Genomic DNA, 26109 nt, shown 5'->3' on the forward strand with positions numbered 1-26109 from the left:
ACATTTGTTTGGAACATTTTTATACATTAATGCTAATTTTCTGGGTGTCAAATACCACCTGTACATCATCTTATAATAATTTTCTTTTAAAGTATAACATGCAGTAAACTTTAAATCCATTTTCCATAATTTCCCCCAAGCTGCCATATCTATATTATGACCCACATCTTGAGCCCATTTTATCATAGTCGTTTTAACCACTTCATCTCGTCTCCTCCAGAAGCAGCAGCTTATACATCTTAGAAACTAATTTTTCATCATTTTCACACAGCTCCTTCTCAAATCTCGACATTTGATCCTCAAATCCAACTTTAAGATCCTTCTTATAGATTTCATTTAACTGATGGTACTGAAACCAGTTACTAACCGAAACCCATTTCAAACCATGGTTTCCAATTCTGGTTTGGAGGACAAGTGCAAAACATAGAATCTGTTCATTCAAGCATCACAGAAAATTATGGCTAAAACTAAAACAGGAAATGGAGAGTAGAACCACAGGAGAAAGGAAAAGAGGGAATGTACGAACCCATAACTTGTTCTATAGCTTGGAGAATTAGCTGAATTGAGGTACTGGCACTATAACATAACAATGACAGCAGACAGGTATATTTGGGGAAATAGCCTTTACTTCTACATAACAGGACAAGCACAATGCACATTAATCTACGAATCTTCTAGATTACAGTTTCCTAAAAGTAAGTACAACATTCCAAATTTGGCAGCTGTTTGCTTCATGCTCCAGTCAGCCCTAATAAATTCCTCTTTTTCAAAAACCCATTTCCATTATTTTAGCCAACAATCTGTCACATTTTCAAGTAGATGAGCAACATTTGCTAATCTTTAATCAGCAATGGAGAGAGGTTTTTGTACATAGTCAGTTGAAGGATGGCAAACCAAACACAGAAATGAAATGCAAAAAGCACGGTCTAGGCTGCATTTGTAGTAAGCCACGAAAGAGGCACTTTTCTTCTATCTCAACTGACACACTTCACAGCTGTCTAACAGTTGTGAGCATTTTATCCACAACAAAAAACCACAGATTAAAATACGCTGCTACAAGCATGCTAACCAAACAGAAACTCTCTGCTAGAAACTTGGACCAGGGCAGTGGCAGTGAGCGACCTGCTATGCAGAGGTTCAAAACTTTTCGTATCTCCTGATGGAAAAGCCTGTTTTCTGTAGAGATATTATCTTCCCCAGAAAATGTTTCCTGCAGCATAGCTAAAAATACTTGGAAGAGCATTAACATTACAAATCCTACTATTTATTGTTTCCCAAAGGAAGCTAGCTATTTCCATTAGCTGATTTCCCTAAAGATGGGATCTTTCAATATGTTACATCTCCCTACTGGTCTCCTGAGTTCTTGCTGAGCACCACTTCAACATTTGTTGTTTGTTTCAGCAGTGGAACTGTGCTTCTTAACAAAACCGCCCTGTATATTCAAGAGAGACAGAGGCCATTCACACAATTGGGTGGGCGGTGTGGAAGGCTGCTTCAACTTAATTTAACTCCCAGATGAGCGCTTGAATGGTGCTGGGAGCATGGACTGCGCTCCCAGATGATCTGTGCTGGTGGCGCAGTATGGAGCTCCGGAGGCCAGGATGATGCTGGGGCCTCCGGCTATCCTACAATGCACCACACGCATCTCCTCGGGGGATTCCCCAAGGAGACAGGTGGTCTAGGCTCCCATCTCTGTGTCTGCTGGGACTGAAAGCAGCCCCAGCAAACACATGATCCCAGAGCCTGGGTTAAGGGCTTGCTTGAGCCTTTAGCCCCGATCCCAGCGATTCTCACTTGCAGCCTAACTCAGGCTGGGCTTCCCTAGCCTGGCTTAGGGTGTGCGTGAGAACAGCCTCACAGCCTCTTTCCTTCTGTGCATCCACTTCACACAGTTATTCTGTAAGAATGGCCCCCTTCCCTCAATTCTAATCCGTCAAAAATAGTGGACTGGCTCTTAGGCTTCCCTCTCCATCTATCTCCAATAACTGCTGCATGAAATTAGCATCATCACACCATTTCTTGATGACTAACAGTGATTTTCTAGGACAGGTAAACAAAATCTCTTTTCCTGTGATGGTAGCATATTGATTAATATCTGGTGATGCTGTGTCTTCAGTTCTTTTGATACAGTCCTCCCAAACAATTGGGCTCAGTGTCTCTAAACACATAAGTGCTTTATTTAGACTTGTAAATAAATATAAATAAATATAATGAAGCTTGAATGAATTTCTCATGTGTGAATTGTCCTTCCTCCACAGAATATGGTAGTGTACATGGGGTTTCTCCCCACTGTATCTTCCCAACACTACTGACCCAAGGCCAACCACTGAACTTTATAGCCAAAGAGGAATTTAAATCAAGATTTCTGAAGTCATATCCATTAGAGAGAGGCAGGTGAAACAATATATGGCCCTTTTGGGGCTGGTCCAGTGGTGACAGACACAGTTAAAACAGAAAGTCTTATTACAGCTGTTGAGTGACCATCCTTTATGAAGCTGATTGCTTGCTAATAGTTAGAGACTGTTGATTTTTATCTAATGGAAACTAACGAAAAACTTTTAATGTTTTCCTCCCTCCTGGGTTCAGAAACTGATCTCCTTCGGCTGGGGGCGGGGGGGGGGAAGGGGGTGGTGAGGGGAGAGAAACCATTTGAGCTAGTTTTGCAGCTTGAATTCAGAGAGAGGAATGTTTAGCTGGAGTTAATTAAACAGGGGTACAGCCTTTGGGGGTGGGGTGGAGCTCAAGGAGTGGCTCTATGGGAATTTGGTGCAGGACCAGTCATTTTACTGCCTCCTTTTATGAGTCTGTTTGCTCCCAAAAGTATTTTGCTTGTACACGTTTAAACAAGCATTTAATACAAAACCTACCATAGTTCTTCAGTGACCGCCTCCCCCGCCCAGCTAAAGGAAACAATCTTCTCCAGTGCCGGCACTGGACTTCAACACTGATGGAAGTGGAGGGTGCATATAACAGTATTAAAAAGGGCAAGGGGCACTCACTTTCTAGAGTGTGACACACGCAAAGTAAAGGGTAAAACTTTAGAAGGAAAAGTTCTGAAACACTGGCTACAAGGACTGATCTGTTTCAATGGCTGCACAGGCTCGAGTGAATGTAAAAGACGAGCCACCAATACACTGGGTGACAGAAGATTTTACATATACATGCACACATACACGTTGTGATCATGCAGTACAATCTGACTTTTCTATACATTCTCCAGTAAACAACACTTTTGGATAGAGTTGGATGAGAGGTTTATTTATTTTTATTTTTTTACATTTTATATCCCACTCTTCCTTCAAGGAGCCCAGAGCGGTGTACTACATACTTACGTTTCTCCTCACAACAACCCTGTGAAGTAGGTTAGGCTGAGAGAGAAGTGACTGGCCCAGAGTCACCCAGCTAGTATCATGGCTGAATGGGGATTTGAACTCGGGTCTCCTCAGTCCTAGTCCAGCACTAACCACTACACCACACTGGTTCCTTCTTGGCTTCCCCTCACCCCACCCCTGAGGCAGCAAATGCTAGTTTGGAATCCATATAGTGTTTGCTTCCTCTTTTTATATATTTTAGGTGTCCTCTCATCTCTGCTTGATTATTGTTTTAGGGTTTTCTTTGTATCGTAAGCGATTTTAACTGTTTTAATTTGTGTGGGTGTAGTTGCTGTCCAGCCACAGTGCAGACCAAAGGCTGTCCAGACGTTTAACAAAAATACAAACAAGACAACCTTCTCATGTGTGCCAATCAGTGTTCTAATTTTTTTCCATCTGTGTGCAGAATGAGTTTTGCTCTGGGTGGCTATCAAGGCAGTGTGTGTGCACTTGTGCATCCAGAGTGGGGCCTTCCTGATACAACTTGAGTGGGTTCTAAAATTAAGTGAGCGGACATTAAAAAAAACCCCAACAACTTGTGAGCACGCACACATCTTAGAGGGAACACTGGTGCTAATGTGCTTTTTTTTTTTTTTCCATTTAATAGCTTCTCTGAATGTACTCCCTTCCCCCCCTTCTCTCTCACACACACATCACCATTTACTTACTACTCACATGCATAGTCTTAACAATTGACTAACACTGTGACAATGCTGCCTATTCCCTCTTCTGTTGCATCCCTTCCCACCAACATGGCTTAGTGTGCTATCTTCTTTTCACTACCCCCGCGACCAACTTCTGTCCAATTAGAATGTCCACAAATGTTCCATAACACATCAGCAGCTGAGCCAAAACTGCAGCCTGAATTTACCTTAGGGTTTTCTCTTTTTATCTGCTTTGAGGGGCAAACATTTCTGTGCACACCTATAAGTTCTGTGCTTTAATTTCACACCTCATTTGTTTTCTTTACTGACCATAGCAGGTGTCTTCAAAGATGATCCAAAGGGTAATCTCCAAAGGGTTTAATAAACCAGAGAAAGAAACTGACCTGAGATTGTTGGAAAAGGAAGCACTTCTGTGGATTTATGCCACAGGCAAGAACAACAGCAGTGCTGTCTAGGATACTTTCACGCAGAATAGCTGGCTCCTTTGGTATCGTGAGGGAATGGAGGTCTACAATGCTGTATAACACAGAGCTGCATTCTTCCTGTAGCTTCACCCAATTGGTGATAGCACCAAGGTAATTGCCCAGGTGAGGAATCCCAGTAGGTTGAATACCAGAGAAAATCCTCTTCAGGCCTTTAGTCTGTAATCAAACCATAGTTTAGATGTCATTTGTGTAATCAATGATTACTAGAAATAAAACAATTTGTGTTCCTGTAGTCACAACTACAGCCTTCTGAGTGCACTACCCACCAACCCAACCTTTAAAACCACCATAAGATTCGAGTTGAAAGACACACAAGGTGGATATAGGTACATAATTCTAAGGCTAGGATTTTTTAAAAAAATGTAGCCACCCAATTTTCTCAATGGAAGAATAAAAACAATGTAAACATCTGATAAAATACTAGATATGTACTAGTGTTCAAAGGGAGCAATCAATTAATTGTGAATAAGGTCCACTGAACAAAGCAGAACTTTCTTCTAAGTAAGCATGCATGGTATCAGATTGTCACCTTCTTCAACTATTTCTGAAACGTATTTAGCTAAAACCTATAGAGAAAGTAGGGTTAAAGTTCAAGAGAGAATTTTCATAAGGTCTTCAGCAAACCATAAATATTAGTAGCATCGTGATTTCCACCTCTGCTTATTCGATTTCTTTTTGCTAGTCCTTTCACTCCTGGTTGCCAGAATGTTTTTCAGACATTAACCATCTCCCTTATTCCCATGTGAATCAAGTATTCTTGTTGATACAAAAAGGAAACCCTAAAGTATGATTGTCCAAACAGAGTTACATTATTCAGTAAGGCTTTAAAAAAAAAACAAAAAAAAACCCTCAGAAATAACCTGGTATTAAGACTCTTTTTTAAAAAAGAAGGCGCTTAAATCATCAATCATAAGTAAGCCCTGACATTTGCATCTCCAAAGAGGCAAGCAACTTTCTGGGTGGTCCCTTTAACTTTACTCCCCACATTAAATTGTTAAGCAAAGCTCAGGCTCAAATTCAAGACTGAAGCAGAAGAAACATTTTTGCAGAAAAAAATCCACAAAATCCAGTAAGAACAATTTCTCACTGACAACTAATACCAACTAAAGGGAGAAGCATGCACCACCAGGAACAAAGGGCTGTTGCCATTGAAAACTGCATCCTCATCTTGAGATCATCCCCTCATAATGTGTAGTTAAAAGCTACATCTTTTCATCACCATGCTACACTTTGCCTCATCCCCACCAGTAGAAGGCAATGCTATGGAATGGGGTTCAGCAGTATAACATCAAGGCATAGAGCAAGATTTACAGTTTACTAGATGCTATGGAGAGGGGAGCACTCAACACGAGGATGCCATTTTCAGTGGCAGTCCCGTGCAACTGCTAACATGCGACTCTGTCCTTAAGGTATGACCAGAGCTTTCACACAGCCCATGGAATTTCTTTTCTTTTCTTTTCTTTTTTGCCTTGGAACAACAGACTTCCATGCAATATCAAATGCTGCTGCTTTTGAGTTTCCCACAGTTTCAAAAAACAACTTGTCGTGGTACAGTGAGTGTAGTTGGAGGGACTATTACTCAGTGGCAGAGTGCATGTTTTGCATCCAGAAAGTCCCAGGTTCAGTCTGCAGCGTCCCCACTTAAAATGACCCCAGGCAGCAGACTGGGAAAGGGCTCTCTCGTACTGGTCTGGGCCACCCAGAGTTTGCAGTATTGACCAAGATTGCCGGACTCAGGGGTGTAGCAAGGTTGGAGTGGGCCCAGAGACAAGATTTTAAAATGGCCCCCCCCCAAAGTCCAGGGCCTCCGCACACCCCAGGCCCCCAAGGATTTAAGTCTGATATTCCAAAATAAGTATGCTGCCTGCAAATACATTTCACTGAATACACACACACACGTCACAATATATAGTGATATACATTGAGTACTATACATTTGTATTACTTTTAATGCCTAGAACACACTAGAAAGATGAATTATTAAAATGGGCCCCTCGCTGCAGATTAGCAAAGGAGACTTTCAACCATGCAGGGTGAACCTATGTTTGTTTTCTCAGAATTCTGGACAAATTCAGTCAAGTTTGATTGCAGGAGGTTTTTCACAGGAGGCTTTTAAAGCCCTTTAACACACATCTCCTCTGGAATGGAGGTGCTGCCTTCACATGTTGGACAGATTTACCCTGAAGTCCCTGAAAGTTATTGGGGAGCAGTTCACACACAAGAAAAATAAAATAAAAGCACCACACATGCTTCACAGTTCTCACTCAGACCTTCTGGGTTGCAGAACAACTTGAACATAAGTGCATTTATAAATGAATGAATGAATAAATAAAATTAATAAAATACTGTTCCAGAAGTTTTTGCAATTTTCTGCCATGAAACAAGCCACTTATAGGACTTTTTAGATAGTTTTTTTAAGTCAGCAAATTTTCCAAGCTGTTTCAAAATAAATATTCAGAGACTTCTCGGTCCCTCCCCACCCCCATATCCAAGCCCTATGGCAAGCAGATGCCTATATGGGGGGGGGGGGGGACGGGAAAGGTAACCACAAAAAGGAGTTCACACTCTACCTGGCAAATGCTGGTCTGGGTTAAGCAGGGCAGCAAGGGGTCTTCTCCTGCAGAGAACACTCTGGCTGCCTCCTCCTTCCTGGCTGGCTTGGGCCCTACTCGAGTTCAGGCTTCACTGCAGCCTACACGGAGGCCTCCCCGGAAGCCCCGCCCACCCGCCGATCAGCTGAGAGAAAAGGGAGAAAAGGAGCTCTTTGCCGCTTGTCTGCTGCTTCGATTGCGGGCCAGCAGAACAAGCAGGAGAGACGGCGAAGAGGGCAAGTGGCTGAGGGGCTATGGGGCTGGGCAGGGGACAATGGGGAGTCACATGAGGTGCCTCTGGGGGGCCCCTCCAGGCAGTGGGGCCCCCAGACAACTGTCTCCCCTTGCCCGATCGTTGTTACGCGCCTGGCCGGACTCACTGCAAGGCACTTTCATGTGTATGTACACACACAGAGTTTGGGTATTAATTAATGCAGTCTGCCGGGAAAATGTTGTCAGTGGTCGAAAGGCTGGTCTTTTGAAGGACACTGTTTCATACAGTGGCAGACCACCATCACTGTAGCAATTTATTAATTAAAAAGGTATAACTACAATTGGTACAGAATGTGGCAGCTAGATTGGTCTCTGGGACAACATAAAGGGACCATATAACACCGGTTTTGAAAGAAATTGCACTGGCTGCCAATATGTTTCTGGGTGAAATACAAAGTGCTGGTTATTACCTATTAAGCACTTAGGCTTGGGTCCAGGCTATTTAAGAGAGTGCCTCCTTTGTCATGAACTCTGCTGCCTTTTCGGTTACAGTCCGGTTACGGTTGCCACCAGCTCATCTGGTGGTGACTCAGGACCGGGCTATCTCTGTGGCTGCCCCAGGGCTTTGGAATACGCTCCCTGCTGAAATAAGAGCATCTCCTTCTCTGTTTGTTTTCAGGAAGACCCTCAAGACCCTCCTGTTCTCACAAGCTTTTAATTAGAATTAATTAATTTTAATAATTTGTTTTATATTGTTTTTATTGTGTTATATATTTTAATCTGTGACTTTTAATATTAACATTTGTATACCACCTAGAAATGTACATTCCAGGCAGTACAAAAATGACAAATAAATTTAAAAATATATAATTTGACATAAAGCTTAAACAACAATGGGTGCAGAATCCAAGAATCCGCCTAATACATTGTGATCCATGATAAGTATTTCAACAACAAAAATTTATCAATGGTCTGGAGAGAATTCAGAGAGAAACAAATGGAATGGTTTAAGACCCTGGAAACAACTGGCTTGTGGAAAGAATATATTAAAATAATCACATATGTATTGCTTAGCTAAATAACAGCAGGTTTGAAAGTTTGTTTTCTTCTATCTCAGTCTCTCAGACCCAGGCTGTCAGGATTTGATCTATTACACTTCAAACATATCAATATACCTTGAAATAAACTGGAAATACACGTATTTAAAATATTTTCCATGTGCTATTGTTTAAGAATGGGAAGAGGTGAAGTTACTAATCAGGCTTATAATTAAGAATTCCATTATCTCTATCATCTCCTCCAAATTATACTCCATATCTCAGTCCCATTCAGCTTCTGAGAATCGGTTCACTCCAACCATGAAGAGCTGTAGCAGAGAAACCTCACATGCATAAGTAGTTACAGTCCAAGCTGAATCACAAATGATATTGCAGTACATCTGTGGCAAATGTGTCCTCTCTCTCCCACCCCCCACACATCCTTTATAAAAATACTGAGCTCAGACTGGATACTGATGAAGGAAACTGCATGTGTTCTAACACAGCAAGTGGAAAGTGAAGATCCCTGACTACAGTTTAAGCTGCTTAAGGCTAAGGGCAAGGATAAATTAAGAAAAAAGTTACTTGCATTCTCCCATGTGTAGAAACGATCATTACGGCAGTAAATAATTATGTGAAGGTTCTAAGACAAATAGATGGCAATGACAGTACCACGTCTTGAGTTGCCGGGCACCAAGCAGGAGGCAACAGATTGAATGATACCCGATTAAGAGGTCCAGCTAGAACGGAGCTCAACCAAAGTACCAGAGAATAATTCCAAAAGAGCAAACCTTCTCAACGACAAGCTAGTTGAAAAGTTTTAAAAGTTGTACTGTTAATTCTATTGACTCCTATCTAAGTTACAGATATGGACAAACCATTTTAAGTATTAACATTCCTTAATAATTAACATTAATCCAGCTATCTTGAACAATTCTAATGGAGAGGTGGGATAAAAATTCTCAGATAAACAGAGAGCTGTATTTTGTAATGAGCCGGTAGCACATACAGAAGAAGTTCTGCTTGTGCAAGGGGGAGAGATGATTCTCCCTTGCCAGCATCCCACTTCCCACTGCAGCCATCTGTGCCATCCTGCTCCAGAGGGCCTCTCAACCCTCAGGAGCACGTTTTCAGGGGGCAGAAGGGGCTGCAGATACAATCCCAAATCATGATTAAAACTGACATATATATTACGGTACACAGAAGGCAGAATGTGGTGCATAGAAAACGGGGATGACAGACAACTGCTTCCAGTACTGGGGAAAGAATAATAAGATTAAGTAACTGGATATGATGGCATACTGGGGGGTGGGTGGGGATATATGTGGGTAGATAATTAATAGTTTTGGTAAACTGATGCAATGGCTAATGTGATATAACCAAGTTTGTCAATGTGTTGATAGCTTTAAAGCTAGTGGATCATGATTATGGATCTCTATATTTTTAATACTTTGTTAATTAAAAACATACAGGTAGCATGAAGCATTTCACTTAACAAAAACTTTTTAAAAAAATGAAAATTCGGGAATCGTAGCACCAAAAAACACACAAAATACCAGCCTTCTATGCACATTGCTCCTTGTTTATTCACCCTGCACGAGTCAGAAGGCAGCCTAGCAGGGAGTTCAGCCTGGTGTCATGAAATCATAGGGCTGGAATGTGCTTCACTGAAATTCTGAGGTCAGGACATCAGAGCTGCATGCTCCAAAGATGTGGAGTAAAAGGGGTTTTGGGTTTTTTTTTTTGAAAGAAAGAACGAGTTAAGGGTTCTGAATATGGATAAATATAAGCCACAAGAGATGCAAATTCAGGCTATAGGTACTCAAGAATTGAATGCTTTTATCTAGGAAAACATCTTTCACATTTCAGAATTCTATAGAGTGCATTTTTAAAGACCAGTTCCTTCATGTTTGCAAACAAAAATAGTACAGAAAAGTTTATTTCTTATTTCTACATTTACATCCTGCTCTTCCTCCAAGGAGCCCAGAGTGGTGTACATGGCTGTTTTTATTGTCACCTGTGAGGTTGGTTACACTGAGAGATAAGTGACTGGCCCAGAGTCACCCAGTGAGTTTCATGGCTGAAGGGGGATTTGAGCTCAATTCTCCCTGGACCAAGTCCAACACTCTAACCATTATTGGTGACTCTCTTATGTTTCGCAGGGGAATAGCAAGTGTCTCTATCCAGTCCAGCATATTGTTCTTCCCAGGCTGTTGCTGATATCTCTCTTGTGTTTCTTTTTAGACTGTGAGCTCCTTGGGCAGGGCCGGACTGGGGATACTGAGAGGGTGGTGGAATGTATGTGGGGAGGGCGCCAGGTTTTGAGCAGAATGGGTACTTAAGGGTGGGAGTATTCACTGCTGCCGAGTGTGGTGGGGCAAGGGGCGCACCATGGGTGGGGCACATGGGGGAAATGTCCTGTTGCCCTGTGGGCCAGTCCAAGCCTGCCCTTGGGACAGGGAAATATTTTCTCATTCTCTCTGCTATGCAAGTCGATTTAAGAACTTAAGCTGAAAAGGTGTATATAACTAATATTAAGATACTGTGACTGTGACTTGTGAAACATGTTTCACAGGTTAAATCTGCAGCATGGGGAAAGCAGCATTCCTAGCTAGATTAGGCCAAGAGACAGCAACTTTCTAGAGTACCTCCAGTAAGCAGCAGGGACAAGTAGGGGCCTGAACTTCCATCACACTGCAACTGCTTATGCAGGTGTCTCTGATTTTTACTGGATAACTTCCTGGTTCTTGAAAAGGGCTTCCTTTAAAAAACAAAAACAAAACTCATCCTGCTTCTATAATTCAATAGCAATCTAATGTAGAAATTTTAAAACGAAGCTTTTCCCAACACTTACTGTATTATCACACTGGGAAAACATTGCCTGTTCATTTCTGTGTGCTGAGATAAAGACACAGGAGAAGGGCCAGTTGAAAAAGCATGCTTTTACATGCTTGTTTATTCACCTCAATTTATGCCAGTGCCAAAAAAGGCCCGAATGCTGCAGAATATAGCTAGAAATACTCAGAAAAGGCCACAAAAGATGCAACACAAATTTGGATACCTTAAGATAACCAATCAGCTATATTGCAAAGCAGATACAGTACATTGCTAAACAATTTTTGAACACTGCCAAAACTATTTGTGTGGTGCATGCAAATTAAATAACACGTTCCAGCCTACTTTTGTTGAAATCAAATTGCAGACACGATTATAACACTCCGGTGCTTAACTGTCAAAGCCATTAACTGGCTTTGCGAGTTTTGCTCTGCAGAGGAATGCATATCAAAATTCTGCAGTAAGTTCTATGCTGCTGAGTTGGAGCTTGCCGCTTGAAAACACAAACCATTTACAGATCTGTCTTTGGAACAGAGCAGGTAAGGGAATGACAAGGTCAACAAAGCTAATTCTAAATACAGGTGGTGTGCGTGTGTGCGCGCGCATGCATATCTACGAGAGAGCGAGAACACAGGAAGAGAGGAGCGAATCACTGCTGACATGCGAGACAAGGAAGATTGATGGTTTCCCTCTCTAGTTTTCCCTACTGTGAAGGCACACAGGGGGTGGAGAAAGCGACGAAGAAGCTGCTGGGTCGGCGACAAAGCTGCTCCGCTTATACCACTCCAGCCCTGATTAATGAGGCGGCAGCAACTCAGGAAACGGAGAAGGATCAGGCTCAGACTTCCCCCTTATTTTTTACTTAATTATAATTTGATCCACAGCATTCCACATGGTTTTGGTTGTTTGCTAGTTACGAATTTTCAAGTCAAGAGGAAATGCTAAGACAGAAAAGAGGGCAGGAGAGAGCGAGAGAGAGCGAGAGCGCTGCTTAACAAGGTCTTACCAGGAATCAAAGAATGTGAAGTCTGACTCCGTTAGCAAATATGGTTCAAATAAACGGTGCACACAAGCTTAGCACACATAAAATTCACTGCCTTTTACATGCACGACACTGACAGAGTGTGGAAAGCGCCTCAGCTTTAAATCAAGCAGTTCAGTGTGCCGATCCCCTGCTCTTTCTGCACTCTCTCTCCAGTTGGCTGTATTCAGGCACCACGCCCTTAAAAGGCAATTTCTACGTTTAGACAGATGATTTATTTGTATTATTTATAAACTGCTTTTCAATACAAGACGCTCTCAAAGCAGTTTACACAGAAAAAGATGAATAAGATGGTCCCCTGTTCCCAAAGAGCTCGGTCTAAATAGAAACATAAAGTAGACCCCATCAGCAGCCGCCACTGGAGGGATGTTGTGCTGGGGCTGGATAGGGACCGTTGCTCGCTCTCTGCTGAATATAAAGGAAATCACCTCTTTGCCCAGTTGGCAGAGGTCACAGAGAAGGCGCATTATCTCCTACAACCTGAGAGGGGGAATCCTCTTCATATTAAATATTATTTGGCTTGCAGTAGGTGTGTGTGTGTGTGTGTGTGAAACCTATGGTATTCCAAACCATAAGTTGTACATAGGAGTGAAAAAGCAAAAGGCAAGTGTCCTCTGCTAGAGGAACAAGGGCCAGAGGGAAGTTGCACTCCATGGCAAATGGAAGATCATCCTGGCTGCATCTATCAGCCAGAGAAGAAGCTGCTATAAAGGGTGTGTGTTTCTTCCCTTCTTTACCAGAAAGAACTGCTCCAGCTGCCCTGGACTGAAGAAGGGAGGGGAGCACACTCTATCCTCTGCCATTTGCTGAGGGCTAAGGGCTGTTGTTGATTTAAACTGATATCTGTTGGAAACTGCCTTAGGAATCATTTGATTGAAAAGCAGGGTACACATCTGTTAAAATACGCATACAGGGTTTAAAATAAGCACTAAAGAGCCCTTTGCCATTAAATCCAATTAAAAGGTTTTATACCTAAAACCTGCAGTTTAACTGCATCAAGTAGTCTATTAAAACTATAAGCCAGATATGAGATTTATGAAATATTTATATTCAAATACTACTATTCCTTTAGAAATTATTTTCTACATTGATATACCATGCCAACTAAGAATGATTCACATATTACAAGACAATTCTTCACAATCCCATAAAACATTCAATTAACAGAGGCAGAAACTAGTAAGAGCAAGAGACAAACCACAGCATACCTCCAACACTTTCAGGCCTGAAATCCATCTTTAGCCCCAACTTAAACACGGGGTTCACATTAAAGATTTTACCTTCTCCTTCTCACCTCTTAAGAACACCCCCCCCACCAAAAGAAAAAAAAAAAACAGAAGGACTGGGGATGGTGCTATTGAAGTGAACCTCCTTAGATAGGAACATGGCCTAGTTTGTGGGTCCCACCCAACCCATCAGCTGAAGACCAATGAACGAAAGGGGAAGTCACTAGGAAGGATTCCCTAATAGTTCCTGGTGAGTAAAATTACATGTGGAATCAAAGTTACAAAGCATGTGTTTTCAGCATTCTGCCACAAGCAAACTCTCCAAGTCAGATGAGTAAGCCAACTAACACATGTTAGTTTTGGTAGGCATGGACAACATTGTTTGTGTGTTTTGGACAGACGTAATGAACACTAATTTGTTTACCTGTTACTTAATAATGGACTAATGGTTTGTGCATGCCTATATGTTGTCATGACACACAAAGAACATTGTTTCAGAAAGTTTTAATGGAACTGGGGAGCCAGGAGAAACGCTGTGCTAGCAACAAAAGAAATAAGATGGATGTCAACTGCACTCTGCCCATCTCTCTGGCAGGCCGGCGAGATGAGAGGCTGCATGGATTCCCTCTTCTCTCGCTGGAGAGAGAAGCCGTGTGCAGAGAAGCCTGGTTCACCAGCGTCATGAGATGCTGCACAGACTGCTTCCTGAGCTGCTTAGTTGCTTTGGCAAACCCATGAGCGGGTTGGTGGGTGCCAGACTGCGGAGGCAGGATGAGAAGGAAGTGGAAGAGCATGGGGGAAGCAGAAGGCAGTGGAGGTGACGTTGGCAGCAATGAAGAAACAGGATATGCTGGAGCATACCAAAAAATAGTCTTCAAAAGAGCAACATTTTAGCACAGAGCTACAGCGTGCTAAGCACTAATCTGCAAGAAAAAAGCTGAACATATGAACGGCACCTTGCTGTCTCAGCACTGACATTTATGTAAAACACACATACACACACACACACACACGAAACACACTGACACTTAGCATGGTGAAGCAAGGTAAAACTGCTGTCTGGGAAAGGCCACATTTTTGACGGCCCTTTTTGCTTCCAGACTGATAGGCACAGAACTATCAAATTCAGTATTTGAATAAATGATGATGTCCAATCCTCCAGTATCTTTCATATTACTAATGCAACTAATAGGTACGGAAAGGGATTCCTAGCCACAACTTTTCAAAAGACATTTTTAATTAGTTCGTAATGATTAAAATACATTTTCAGATTGTTTAAAACAAGATATTGCTTTCTCTCTACCATAGTGAAATTTAGGATATAGTATGCCAGAGCATGAGTAATCTCAGGTGCTAGGGAGCCATGGCGCCAAGAAATTCAACCATCGTGTCTAGATGAGGCTAGTCAGAGGTAGAATTATTTAGTAAAAATCTTTATTTGTCCCAGGGAGCCCTGTTTCTGTTCTAAGTATGTTACTTGTAAGGAAATAAAGAGAAGCTCATTTACCCTCCCCCCAGACTATCCGTCATTCAGTCCAGTCATTTTCTCAAGTGTCCATTGTCAGGCTCTTTAGTTTGGGGGGCTGACTCCTAGACCCAAGGAAAATTTGTCAAATACTGTAGCATGCCCCTTCTTTCTGTAAAGGTATGGGAGTACTCTTGGATCCAGGTCTCACCTTGGTGCCTCAGACTGAGGCTATGGCCCAAAGTGCTTTTTATTAGCTTTGGCTGATATGGCAGCTGCACCCGTTTCTTGAAAAGAATGACCTCAAAACAGTAACCTCCACACTTGCCTACTGCAAAGTGCTATACATAGGGCTGCTTTTCCAGGTTGTCTGGAAACTTTAATTAGCTCAAAATGTGGCAGACAGATTAGTCTTCGTGGCAACCCAGAGGGACCATGTTCTTAAACCAAGCAATCAATCAATATCTTTATTTCAGTCTTCGACCAGCATAAGGTAGAAGGAACATAAAAGCTATAAAATTAGCAACTATGACATTAACAACAGTAAGGTCTATGCCTACAGGCAAATAATAACTATAGAGTTAAAAAGTGGTAGCATAACTACTATAAAATTACCCTAAAGCTAAAATCTGTGAACATCTACAAAGCTATAACATTAAATCAATGACTATAAGCTATAATAAAAATATTATAAACTATAATAAAGTCTAAAAAGCTAAACAGGCTGTAGCAGTAAAAGCTATAAAACTAAGTAACTGGAATTAGCGGCAACAATACAGGTAGGAGCTGTGTCAGGCCAGGTTAACTCTTACTGTTGGTTAGTTCTCAACGCATTTTGCACATTGCCGTGCAGAACTTGGCAACATTATGGGGCTATTAACATAACCGTGTGTGCGGGTAGGGGGAAGGCAGAGTTCAATCTACCTTCCCCCACATGACTATTCTTAGTCCTGCTGCGCACAAGCTGCACATCCACATGACCCAAGCTGCTAGGAGCAGCCCGGAGCAACAGAGGCAGGACTCGTTATCCCAGCCTCTGAGTATCCTACAATGCACTGTGCGCAAAGCACAGGGCACTGGGGGATTCTCCCAGGGGACGGGAGCCTCTGTGTCAGTGCAAGCAAGCAGCTTGTGCTGACGCACGATCCTGGCAGCTGGGTAAAGGGCACATTTGCACCCTTAACCTCAGCTAAGAGCCAGGCTTTGGTGCCGTGGGGCTGCTGGGATCTGCACAGATCCTGGTGGTTCTCATGGGAAGGCTTGGTGGCTCATGAGAACATCCTCAGAGTATTATAAAGGGCTTACAATCAGAGATGATGATGATGATGATTTTATATCTTGCTCTTCCTCCAAGGAGCCCAGAGCAGTGTACTACATACTTATGTTTCTCCTCACAACACCCCTGTGAAGACGTTAGGCTGAGAGAGAAGTGACTGGCCCAGAGTCACCCACCAAGTCTCATGGCTGAATGGAGATTTGAACTCGGGTCTCCCCAGTCCTAGTCCGGCACTCTATCCACTACACCACGCTGGCTCCTATAGGGAGAGATAAAATTGACCAGAGTGGTCTGGCAGTCTGATAAGTAATGAGAGAATAAGAGTACTGTGGATGTCTCTGTAAAATGAGCAATGAAGGAGGACATGCTCAGAGGTTTCAACTTGGCTGATATCGAAGGGACACAGACATTCCAAAAAAGGAATCTTCCTATATCTTCCAGCTAACACAGCTGGAGGGAGCGCACTACAACAAGCCAAGGTGAAGGCCCTTCTATGGTTAGGGGCTTCTAGCTGCAGAAGATATGCAGCAGGTGTTGCTATATACCTTAGACTTTCAGTAATAGGGTAGTCTGAAGCCCTGCCTGAATCAGTTTGGCACTCTGCATCCGTTATGCACTGTTTAAGGAGTGTTCTGGCCTGCTCGTAACCCAGGGAAAGCAGGGAGGGAGGGAAGAGCCCATGTAATGATAGTTCATGTTCTTAAACAGTTGTCCTGGTTGCTGATACGTTTCCAGGCAAATATAAAGTGCTGGTAATCACCTTTAAACCCCGCACAGCTTAGGTCTGGGTTAGCTGAAAGAACGCCTTTTCCTGCAAGATCCTCACTGCTCACGAAGGTAATCAGGAGAGCCCTGTCTCCCGTAGCAGCCAGCTTTTCTGGCAGTGACTTGGGGCTGGGCCTTTTCACTAGCTGCTCCTGGGCTGTGGAATACACTCACAGTGGAAATATGGGGGCTGTCATATTTAGAAGTATTTGAGAGCCAAAACACTTTTATTTTAGCCTGGCTTTTAGTACTGAAATGTTTTTTAAAAAGTGTTTTAGGTTAGATTTTTAAGAAGTGTTTTAGGTTAAAGTTTATATTGCTTTAATTGTTATTAATTTTCATTGTGAATCGCCTTGAGCCAGTTGAATTGGACAGTATACAAATGAGATAAATAAATAGTGTGAACCCTCAACATTGCACAGAGCAGCCGGCTGTTGAACGAAAGCAAGGAAACCAAACTACTTCTGCATAACTTTTGTTCAGGGGGTGAATAAGCTCTAGGTTGTCATCACTAGCACTCCCATTTAGGTTTGTTGGAAGGCAAAACACTCAACAGTTAAATGATTAAATGCTATTTCCCATCACTGACTGAAATTTCTCAAAAAATCAATTAAGTCAGCTGATATCATTTATGCAATTTAAGACCTGCCGGATAACACTCTACTTAAAATTAAATTAAATGTGCAAGCAAACACACTTTTAAAGAAGTGTGCTTTAAACTAGAACCTCTTCTTAAAAAACAGCCATGGGGACCCCTAAAAAGGAACCATGACATATGACGAAAAAGAGAAACACTTTCTTGCTGAAAATTACCTTTGCAGCCACTCTGGGGGCCAAAAATAGCTTGTGGGGATGACATTCAATGGGAAAACAATGTGCAAAGAGAGCTGATCTTCCCCTTCCTAACTGCCATAGTCCCAAATGGAGGTCTTGTGGCTGTGTTTTGTTTTTGTTTTTAATTAAAAAAAAATTAAAAGAGATGTTTCTGGTTGTAAACACACCTCTTAAAATGTATTTTCATGCAGTTTAGCTTGCCCCTTCCATCCCACTGTGTGATAAAAAGAGGAAAAAAAAGGGAAGAGTACTAAACTTGTATAGCTACCAGGGTGCTAAATAGGTGGCAGGAAGAGAAAGGCATTTAGACACCAAGGCAAAACTAATGTTTGCAACCCCTTAGTAATAATACTTAGCAACCTTAAGTGGCACAACAGGGAAATGATTGACTAACAAGCAGAAGGTTGCCGGTTCAAATCCCCACTGGTACTATATTGGGCAGCAGCAAAATAGGAAGATGCTGAATGGCATCATCTCATACTGCGTGGGAGGAGCATAGGTGGAACTGGGGGGGCAGCCAGGGCACGTGCCCTAGGCACCACTGAGGAGGGAACACCATGCCAATTCCTGCCACCCCCACCCCATTGCCTAGCCCCAGGGCCCCTCAGCCACTTGCCAACCTGCTTGCCTTGCCTCCGGCTCTGGCCTAGGATCTGAGCAGCCTGCAAACTGCAGAGCTCTTCTCTCCCTGACTCTCAGCTGATCGGCAGTTGGGCGGGGCTTCCAGAGAGGCCACCAGGTAGGCCTCCCTGAAGCCTGAACTTGGCAGGCTCCAAGCAAGCCAGGAAGGAGGCAGGCAGAGTTCTCTGCAGCAGACCCTCTGCCCAGACCATCCAGCACAGCCTTTGCCAGGTAGACTGTGAATTCCTTTTTGTGGTTACCCCTCACCCCCACCCTGGGTATATAGGGATCTGCTTGCCAGAGGGAGGGAGGGAGGGAGGAGGGCTGAGAAGTCTCTGAATATTTAATTTAAAACAGATTGAAAAATTTGCTGGCTTTAAAAATAAAAACTATCTAAAAAGGCCTATAAGTGGCTTGTTTCATGGCAGAAAATTACAAAAACCTCTGGAACAAATATTCATTCATTCATTTATGCACTTATGTTCAAGTTGTCTTGCAACCCAGAAGGTCTGAGTGAGAACTGTGAAGCATGTGTTGTGCTTTTATTTTATTTTTCTTGTGTGTGAACTGCTCTCCAATAACTTGCAGGGACTTCAGGGTAAATCTGGCCAACATGTGAAGGCAGCACCTCCATTCCAGAGGAGATGTGTGTTAAAGGGCTTTAAAAGCCTCGTGTGAAAAACCTCCTGGAATCATACTTTACGGAATTTGTTCAGAATTCTGAGGCTCACATACATACATAGGCTCACCCTGCATACATAGGCTAACCCTGCATGGTTGAAAGTCTCCTTTGCTAATCTGCAGCGAGGGGGCCATTTTAATAATCAGCGTTGCTAGTGTGTTCTAGGCATTAAAAGTAGCACAAATATATAGTACTCAATGTATATCACTATATATTGTGAAGTGTGTGTATTCAGTGAAATGTATTTCCAGGCAGCATACTTATTTTGAAATATCAGATTTAAATCCTTGGGGGCCTGGGGTGTGTGGAGGCCTTGGACTTTGAGGGGCTGGGGGCCCATTTAAAATCTCATCTTGGCCCATTCCAACCCTGCTATGCCCCTGGCGGTCACTACACATGGGTTTCTGCACAACACCTGCACAGAAGAAACTCCCATGTAGCAAATGTGTCTCTTGTAAATTGACCCTGAATTTTCCATCCATGACTGGGATATCTGAGAGTGAGAGTCAATAATAAAAGAACAGCACACTGCTTGTGACAGGAAGGGGCAAATTACAATGATTTCTTAGTCTGGCAGTGGCTGGTTTTGGCCCTGACAGAACTTGGCTGTCTGCTCCTGTTGCAAATTCCTCTGTCTAGTGTGGCAAACTAGTGTATCCTCCTCCCTCCTGGTACCAAAGTAAGCACTAGTGTGGTGAATGCACACATACCCCATCATGAGCCAACAGTCACCACAAGACAAAGGATGGCAGGAATCATTCAGTGGTTTATAGACACACACACACACCAGCCACCTTCTTCTTCCCCTATTTTGCTAGTGGCTATTTGGGCAGGTGATCCTCTAGGACAATGTCATGTGGTGTTTTTTTTAAGAATGAAATGAGACAGAGAAAATGACACTTGGAATCCACACATAATTCCTGTCTGTTGTTCTACGTCTTTTACAGAGATGGCTCATGTTTTCAGGTTTTGATCAACAACCATGCCTAGATGGTACAGTGTTTCTTCTAACAGGGATTTCCAGATATTGTTGACTACAAGTCCCATCATTCCTGTTTGGACAGGGGTGCAATTTTAATGCTTGCCCTAGGTGCTATTTTCCCTAGATACGCCTCTGGGGAGGTGACAATGGTGAACCCCTCCTGTATTCTACCAAAGATAACCACAGGGCCCTGTGGTCGCCAGGAGTTGACTCCAACTCAACAGCACACTCTACCTTTAGTAATAATACTTAGCGTCTGTATAAAACCTCAGCGCGTTCAAAGTACCCTGTGTACATTATCGCAATAATAATTTATCCCTGGACAGCAAGTGCCTAGGAAGACAAGGCATGGCTAACCAGAACACTCAACATTTGCTCACCTCATGTTGGCTCTGCCAAGAGGAAGCACCACCAAACGGGGCTTATATTAAGGCAAGATCTCATTCACCTGCTCACTGAGGAGGTAAGCCTGTGTTTCAGCTGTACCATTTCAGATCGCAAGTGGGGGCTTGCTTACAAGACTGAACACTCAGCCACGGAAAACCATTTCCCTTTTGTTTTCGGCAGCTGAGTATTCAGTAAGCAGCAGGCCACCAAAGAGAAGGCTCTCGGCCCCTGCATGCGAAAGAGAAGATTTAAGTTAGAGAGCCTTCACTTGTGATCTGTAGATGTCAAAGAAGCGATTTTCAGTCGTTACATGTCTGACCCACCATCCTCCCAAGAAGAGCTCAGGGAAGCATTGTTCCCCACCCCGCTTTCGCTTACGGCAGCCCTGCGGGGTGGGTTATGCTGAGGGATTATGACTGGCGTGAGACCATCCAGCAACTGTCGTGGCTAAACGGGAGCGGAGGAGTCCGGATCTCCTTAGTCCAAGTCGGACATTTTAGCCACTAAAATGGGGGTCGCTGAAGGGGGGGGGGCAGCTGAGTCAGACAAGGCGGGACGCGCGCGTGCCTATGCGGAGGGAGCAAACTGGCTGCCTGCAGGGACGGGACCGCCGCGTCGGCACCACGTTGCCTGCGATCCCACTTCTGTACTTCTTTACTACCCGGGAAAGTGCCAGGCTAACGTGCACGCGAGGAGCAGCCCCACCGCCACCTTGCCCCGCGAGCCTGAGAATCATGTTCTCCTCCGACTCCGAGGAGGCTGGGCTGGGTGACATCGCATCGTCCTTCTCCTCCCGCCCCCATCCCCGAACGGCAGGGACCCGGATTACCTGTGCAAGCTGAAGAGTCCGAAGGGCAGAACTGGGCGCCGCCATGATACGGCAAGGGAGACACGGTCAGGTGATAGTGCGCCTGCGCATGACGGTCTGCCCGGCCCGATCCCGCCCCCGAAGTCTGGGCTGCATGTCTTTCCCGCTGCCAGAGGTTCTGCAGTCAGAGCGGCTAGAAAGCCTGGATCATGATATATAACATTATTTTTATTAGTGTTATTGTTAACATAAGAACCGTAGATAGCCGTGTGGGTCCATTAGAAAAGCCCAGACGCTGTACTTAATCATAATGTTACTACTGTTCTTATTGTTGCTGATACTATTATTATTCTGAATGTTGTTGTGCTAGGTGCCGCCACGTTTAAAAACTTGTAACGTTTCCTGAAATGTTTACAGTCTCTCTGCTGTCTTTGACCAAACAGGTTTTGAGGGTTTTTAAAGTACTACAAAAATCTCCAAAACTGTTGGACAGAGATTAGAGTGGGATGGGCGCGGGAGTGGTGGCTTTAGGCAATTTCTGCCTCAGTCTCCAAATGCAATATGGGATAATTGTTATATTAACGATCATTTATTATTGAGAATAGAATTTGGGGTACTGACATAGCCCCCCCCCCGCATTGCATTGTGGATGAGAAAAGATCTCATTATAAGACAACTGACCAGAACTGCATCTTTTTTCCAAAATTTGGGATAGTCTTAAATATTGGCTAGAATCATGGAATAAAACCTTCATAACTTGGTGCCTTTTCTCTGATTAAAGCATTAGTGGCACACTAAGCTAGTGAGTCCCCACTGATGAAAGCTGCTTTTTCTTCTATGCACCATCCCTTGGGACGCGGAGACCTGAGTTCAAATCCCTATTCAGCCATGATACTAGCTGGGTGACTGGGACAGTCACTTCTCTCTCAGCTGAACCTCTCTCAGCTGAACCTATTTCACAGGGTTGTTGTGAGGAGAAACTTAAGTATGTAGTACACAGCTCTGGGCTCCTTGGAGGAAGAGCGGGATATAAAATGTTAATAATAAATAATAATAATATAATATAATATAATATAATATAATTAATAATTAATAATTAATAAAATCTCTCTGTATGGAGCCAGGTAATTCTTTTCCTTTATGAGTGTCAAAATGGTATGAGGGAGAGGCATTGTTGCCTATGGCACATAACCCCAGCATTGTTCCTGATAAGAACAGCCCTGCTGGATCAGGCCCACGGCCCATCTAGTCCAGCATCCTGTTTCACACAGTGGCCCACCAGATGCCGCTGGAAGCATGTTGTGAGGAGAAACTTAAGTATGTAGTACACAGCTATGTAAGCATGTAATAGATGTATGTATATGTATGTATGTATGTAGTATGTATGTATGTAAGTATGTAGTACACAGCATCTTCCAGATGCCGCTGGAAGCAAAAATAGATTTTTCATGGGCTTGAGTGAGGTGTTTCAAAAACTTGCCAAACTGTTTGACCAGGACTTGGGGAAGACAACCTAAGAAATGTGTGTACATCAATCATAAGCAATCCTACCTCAGTCACATCACTTTCACCTTTTTAGAAAACTATTATCTGCCTCCTCTTACCTTTGTTTAATATTATGTGTAGTTGTGACCCTTGTAGTCTCTTCAAGTAAAAGTTAAGGGTGAAGGTGAAACATAAACCCCTGCTAACTGGGCAAAGAGGCACCTTTTACCGTGGTGATTCTCTTTATTTAGCAGGGGGAGAGTAACTGGCCCTATTCACCCCCCGCACAGTACTTCCAGTGACTGTTGCTGGTGTGTGTCTTATGTTTCTTTTTAGAATGTGAGCCCTTTGGGGACAGGGAGCCATCTTATTTGTTATTTCTCTGTGTAAACCGCCCTGAGCCATTTTTGGAAGGACAGTATAGAAATCGAATTATTATTATTATTATTAGTGGAGTAAAAGGGAGGGGGATGATGGAGCAGAAGATTTGAAAATGCTGCAAGTAGATGTTCTTCTAACCCAAGAAGCGAACTATAGAATATTTGGCCAAATTGTACCCTTGTCTTGTTTGAAACTTGAGCACAACATGAGGTTTTCCAGAAGGAGAGGTTTATTGTGGGAAGAAGTGTGATAAATGCAAACTGGAGTCTCTATGGGCTGTCCACATGGACTGCCTTTCTTTCCAGCTATTTTCCCCTTTGTCCTGTCCACACAGGAGGGTTTTATATTGAAAAACTGTGGGTTTCATCTCCCCACCTTCTCCCTGCTTCCTCTTCCCCCCGCCCATCACTGTACTCTCTTGAATCCCCCCTCCTCTCCCATATCACTCCTTCATTCCCACCCCTCAACAACTTGTGTGTGCATGTGTTCTACTCGCATTATTTTGATGCCAATAAAATGAATTTTTTTATTATTTTCAAGTGTTTAGAGTATTTGTGCATTTGCGGTAGTACTTCCAAGCACCATGCAGCAGCACAGCAGAGAATACACAGCACATTTTGCAGGTATATGGCTTTGAGGCAACCATATACCCACTCCAGAACTGAGCTTCTCAGGCTTGGAGGCTGAAGAACTGGGCCAATTTGAGGTGATGAGAGAGGATGTTCTAAACTGTCTTGAACAAATTGCCAGAGCCAGATGGCATCCACCCAAGAGTTCTGAAGGAACTCAAATGTGAAATTGCAAAATATGTAATTGGTCCCTAAAATCAGGCTCTATACTAAAGGACTTGAAAGTAGCTAATATAACTCCAATTTTCAAAAAAGGATTCAGCAGGGATCTGGGAAATTACAGGCTGGTTAACTTCTGTACTGGGTAAATTGATGGAAAGTATATTTAAGGACAACATTGTTAAACGTAAGAAGAATGGGCCTTGCTGAAGGAGAACCAGCAGGGTTTCTGCAAGGGGATGTTTTGCCTCACTAACCTGTTGGGAGTTCTCGGAGAGTGTCAACAGGCATGTAGATGAAGATGATCCAGTTGACACAGTATACCTGGACTTCCAGAGAGCTTTTTGACAAAGTTCCCCACCAAAGAGATATTCCCTGCTCTTGAGTAAATTTAGCAGTCATGGGATAAGGGGAAAGGTTCGTGTGCGGATTGATAACTGTTTGAAGGAAAGGAAGCAGAGGGTAGGGATAAATGGGACAGTTTTCACAATAGAAGTAAGTAAGAAGTGGACTCCCCCAGGGATCTGTACTGGGACCAGTGCTCTTTAACCTGTTCACCAATGATCTAGAGGTTGGGGTAAGCAGTGAAGTGGCCAAATTTGCAGGTGACACTGAACTATTTAGAGTAGTGAAGTCTACAACAGATTGTGAGGAGCTCCAAAAGGATCTCTCCAAACTGGTTGAGTGGGTGACAAAATGGCAAATGCGGTTCAGTGTGAGCAAGTGTAGTATATTTTTAGGTTATATTTTAATTGTGTAATTTTTATAGTCTTGTTTTAATTTTTGTGTGAACTGCCTTGAGAGTGTTTTAATGAAAGGCGTATATAATTTTAGCAATAAATAAATAAATAAAATATTGGAGCATATATACACTGATTAGGCAGACAGACTGACAGACAGTCTGATACACTGATAGACAGTCTGAGCTGTCTGTGACTGGCTAGGAGAGAGATCTTGGGGTCATGGTAGACGGAAGTGTCAACTCAATGCATGACAGATGTGGAAAAGGCAAATTCCACACTAAGGATCATTAGGAAGGGGATTGAAAATAAAAATGCGAATATAATTTACAAATATGTGATTCGGTCTCATTTGGAGTACTGCATACAGTTCTGGTCACTGTTCTTGGCATTGTAGACCTGGAAAAGGTGCAGAAGAGGGCAACCAAGATGATCAAGGGCCTGGATCACCTTCCTTATGAGGCAAGGCTACAGCATCTGGGACTTTTTAGTTTGGAAATAAGTGACCATGGGAAGGCATGATAGACCCCTCCCCGCTTTTGTGATTTCATGTGTTATGTGTTTTTATTTGATGTTTTAATGTTGTGCTGTGAGCTTCCCAGAGAATAATTTGTTATGGGGTGGCTAACAAATAAAGTTGTTTAACAACAACAACAACTAGCCAACCCGCACAGAGCATCTGTGTGGTCTTTGGGGCTGGCTGTTCCCCCTCCCTCCTGTCCCACTCTCCCTCCCTTCTCTCCCTCCCCCTTGCCCCACGCTCTCTTGCCCTCCCCCTCTCCCCTCCCCCACGCTCTCCTCCCCCTGCATTTTATTTTAGTCTCTGTACCAGGCGACGGGCAGCCAAAAAGGGCCCCGCTGCTGCCGTTCCTCCTTCTGGGCGGAGAACAGGGAAGTCCTGCCGCCCGGTTTCCTCCCACCCCAGCCTCCCACAGCTGGCCAAGAGCCACCTCTGTGGCTGGGCCCAGTGCCTCTGTGGTCTGGCCTGCCACCACCTCACCTCCATGGCCACAACTGCCGCTGCGCCCCCGCTGGGCCCGCTGCTGCCGCTTGCCAGAGAGGTGGCCAGCCCCCTCCCCCACCTTCTGGCCCCGTCTCCGGGCGGGTGCAGGCCCAGGCTGCCAGGCCTCACCGCCGCTGCCCGGCCATCCAATTCTCCTGGGTGCACCAGCCAATCAGGCGCCTTGCCGCCCAGCCAATCAGCTGGGCTGCCAGGACGCACATTCGAAGGCACACCCAGGAGAAATATATATTTCTGGTACAGAGACAATAATAAAATGCAGGGGGAGGAGAACATGGGGGAGGGGAGAGGGGGAGGGCAAGAGAACATGGGGCAGGGGAGAGGGCAAGAGAGTGTGGGGCAGGGTGGTGGTGGGGAGGCAAGAGAGCATGGGGCAGAGGGGAGGGCAAGAGAGTGTGGGGCAGGGTGG

The 26109-nt window shown here is 43.7% G+C and overlaps 1 protein-coding gene across 2 annotated transcripts in view; it reads right to left on the bottom strand.

Annotated features, from left to right (window-relative positions):
• The window catches only part of WARS2 (tryptophanyl tRNA synthetase 2, mitochondrial), a 39995-nt gene extending 14166 nt beyond the window's left edge, over window positions 1-25829 (bottom strand). The window contains exons 1-3 of one of the 2 annotated variants that reach the window (XM_053302693.1): window positions 25680-25829; window positions 21307-21487; window positions 4420-4677 (exon numbers count right to left, since the gene is read on the bottom strand). In XM_053302693.1, the coding sequence (XP_053158668.1) occupies window positions 4420-4677; window positions 21307-21351 (303 nt within the window). In that variant the 5' untranslated portion in view covers window positions 21352-21487; window positions 25680-25829. The remainder of the gene's footprint in view (window positions 1-4419; window positions 4678-21306; window positions 21488-25679) is intronic. The other variant, XM_053302694.1, reaches the window with a different exon arrangement.
• Between the last annotated feature and the right edge of the window lie 280 nt (window positions 25830-26109).

The sequence above is a fragment of the Hemicordylus capensis genome, chromosome 2 (genome assembly GCF_027244095.1).
Source record: "Hemicordylus capensis ecotype Gifberg chromosome 2, rHemCap1.1.pri, whole genome shotgun sequence".
NCBI lineage: Eukaryota > Metazoa > Chordata > Lepidosauria > Squamata > Cordylidae > Hemicordylus > Hemicordylus capensis.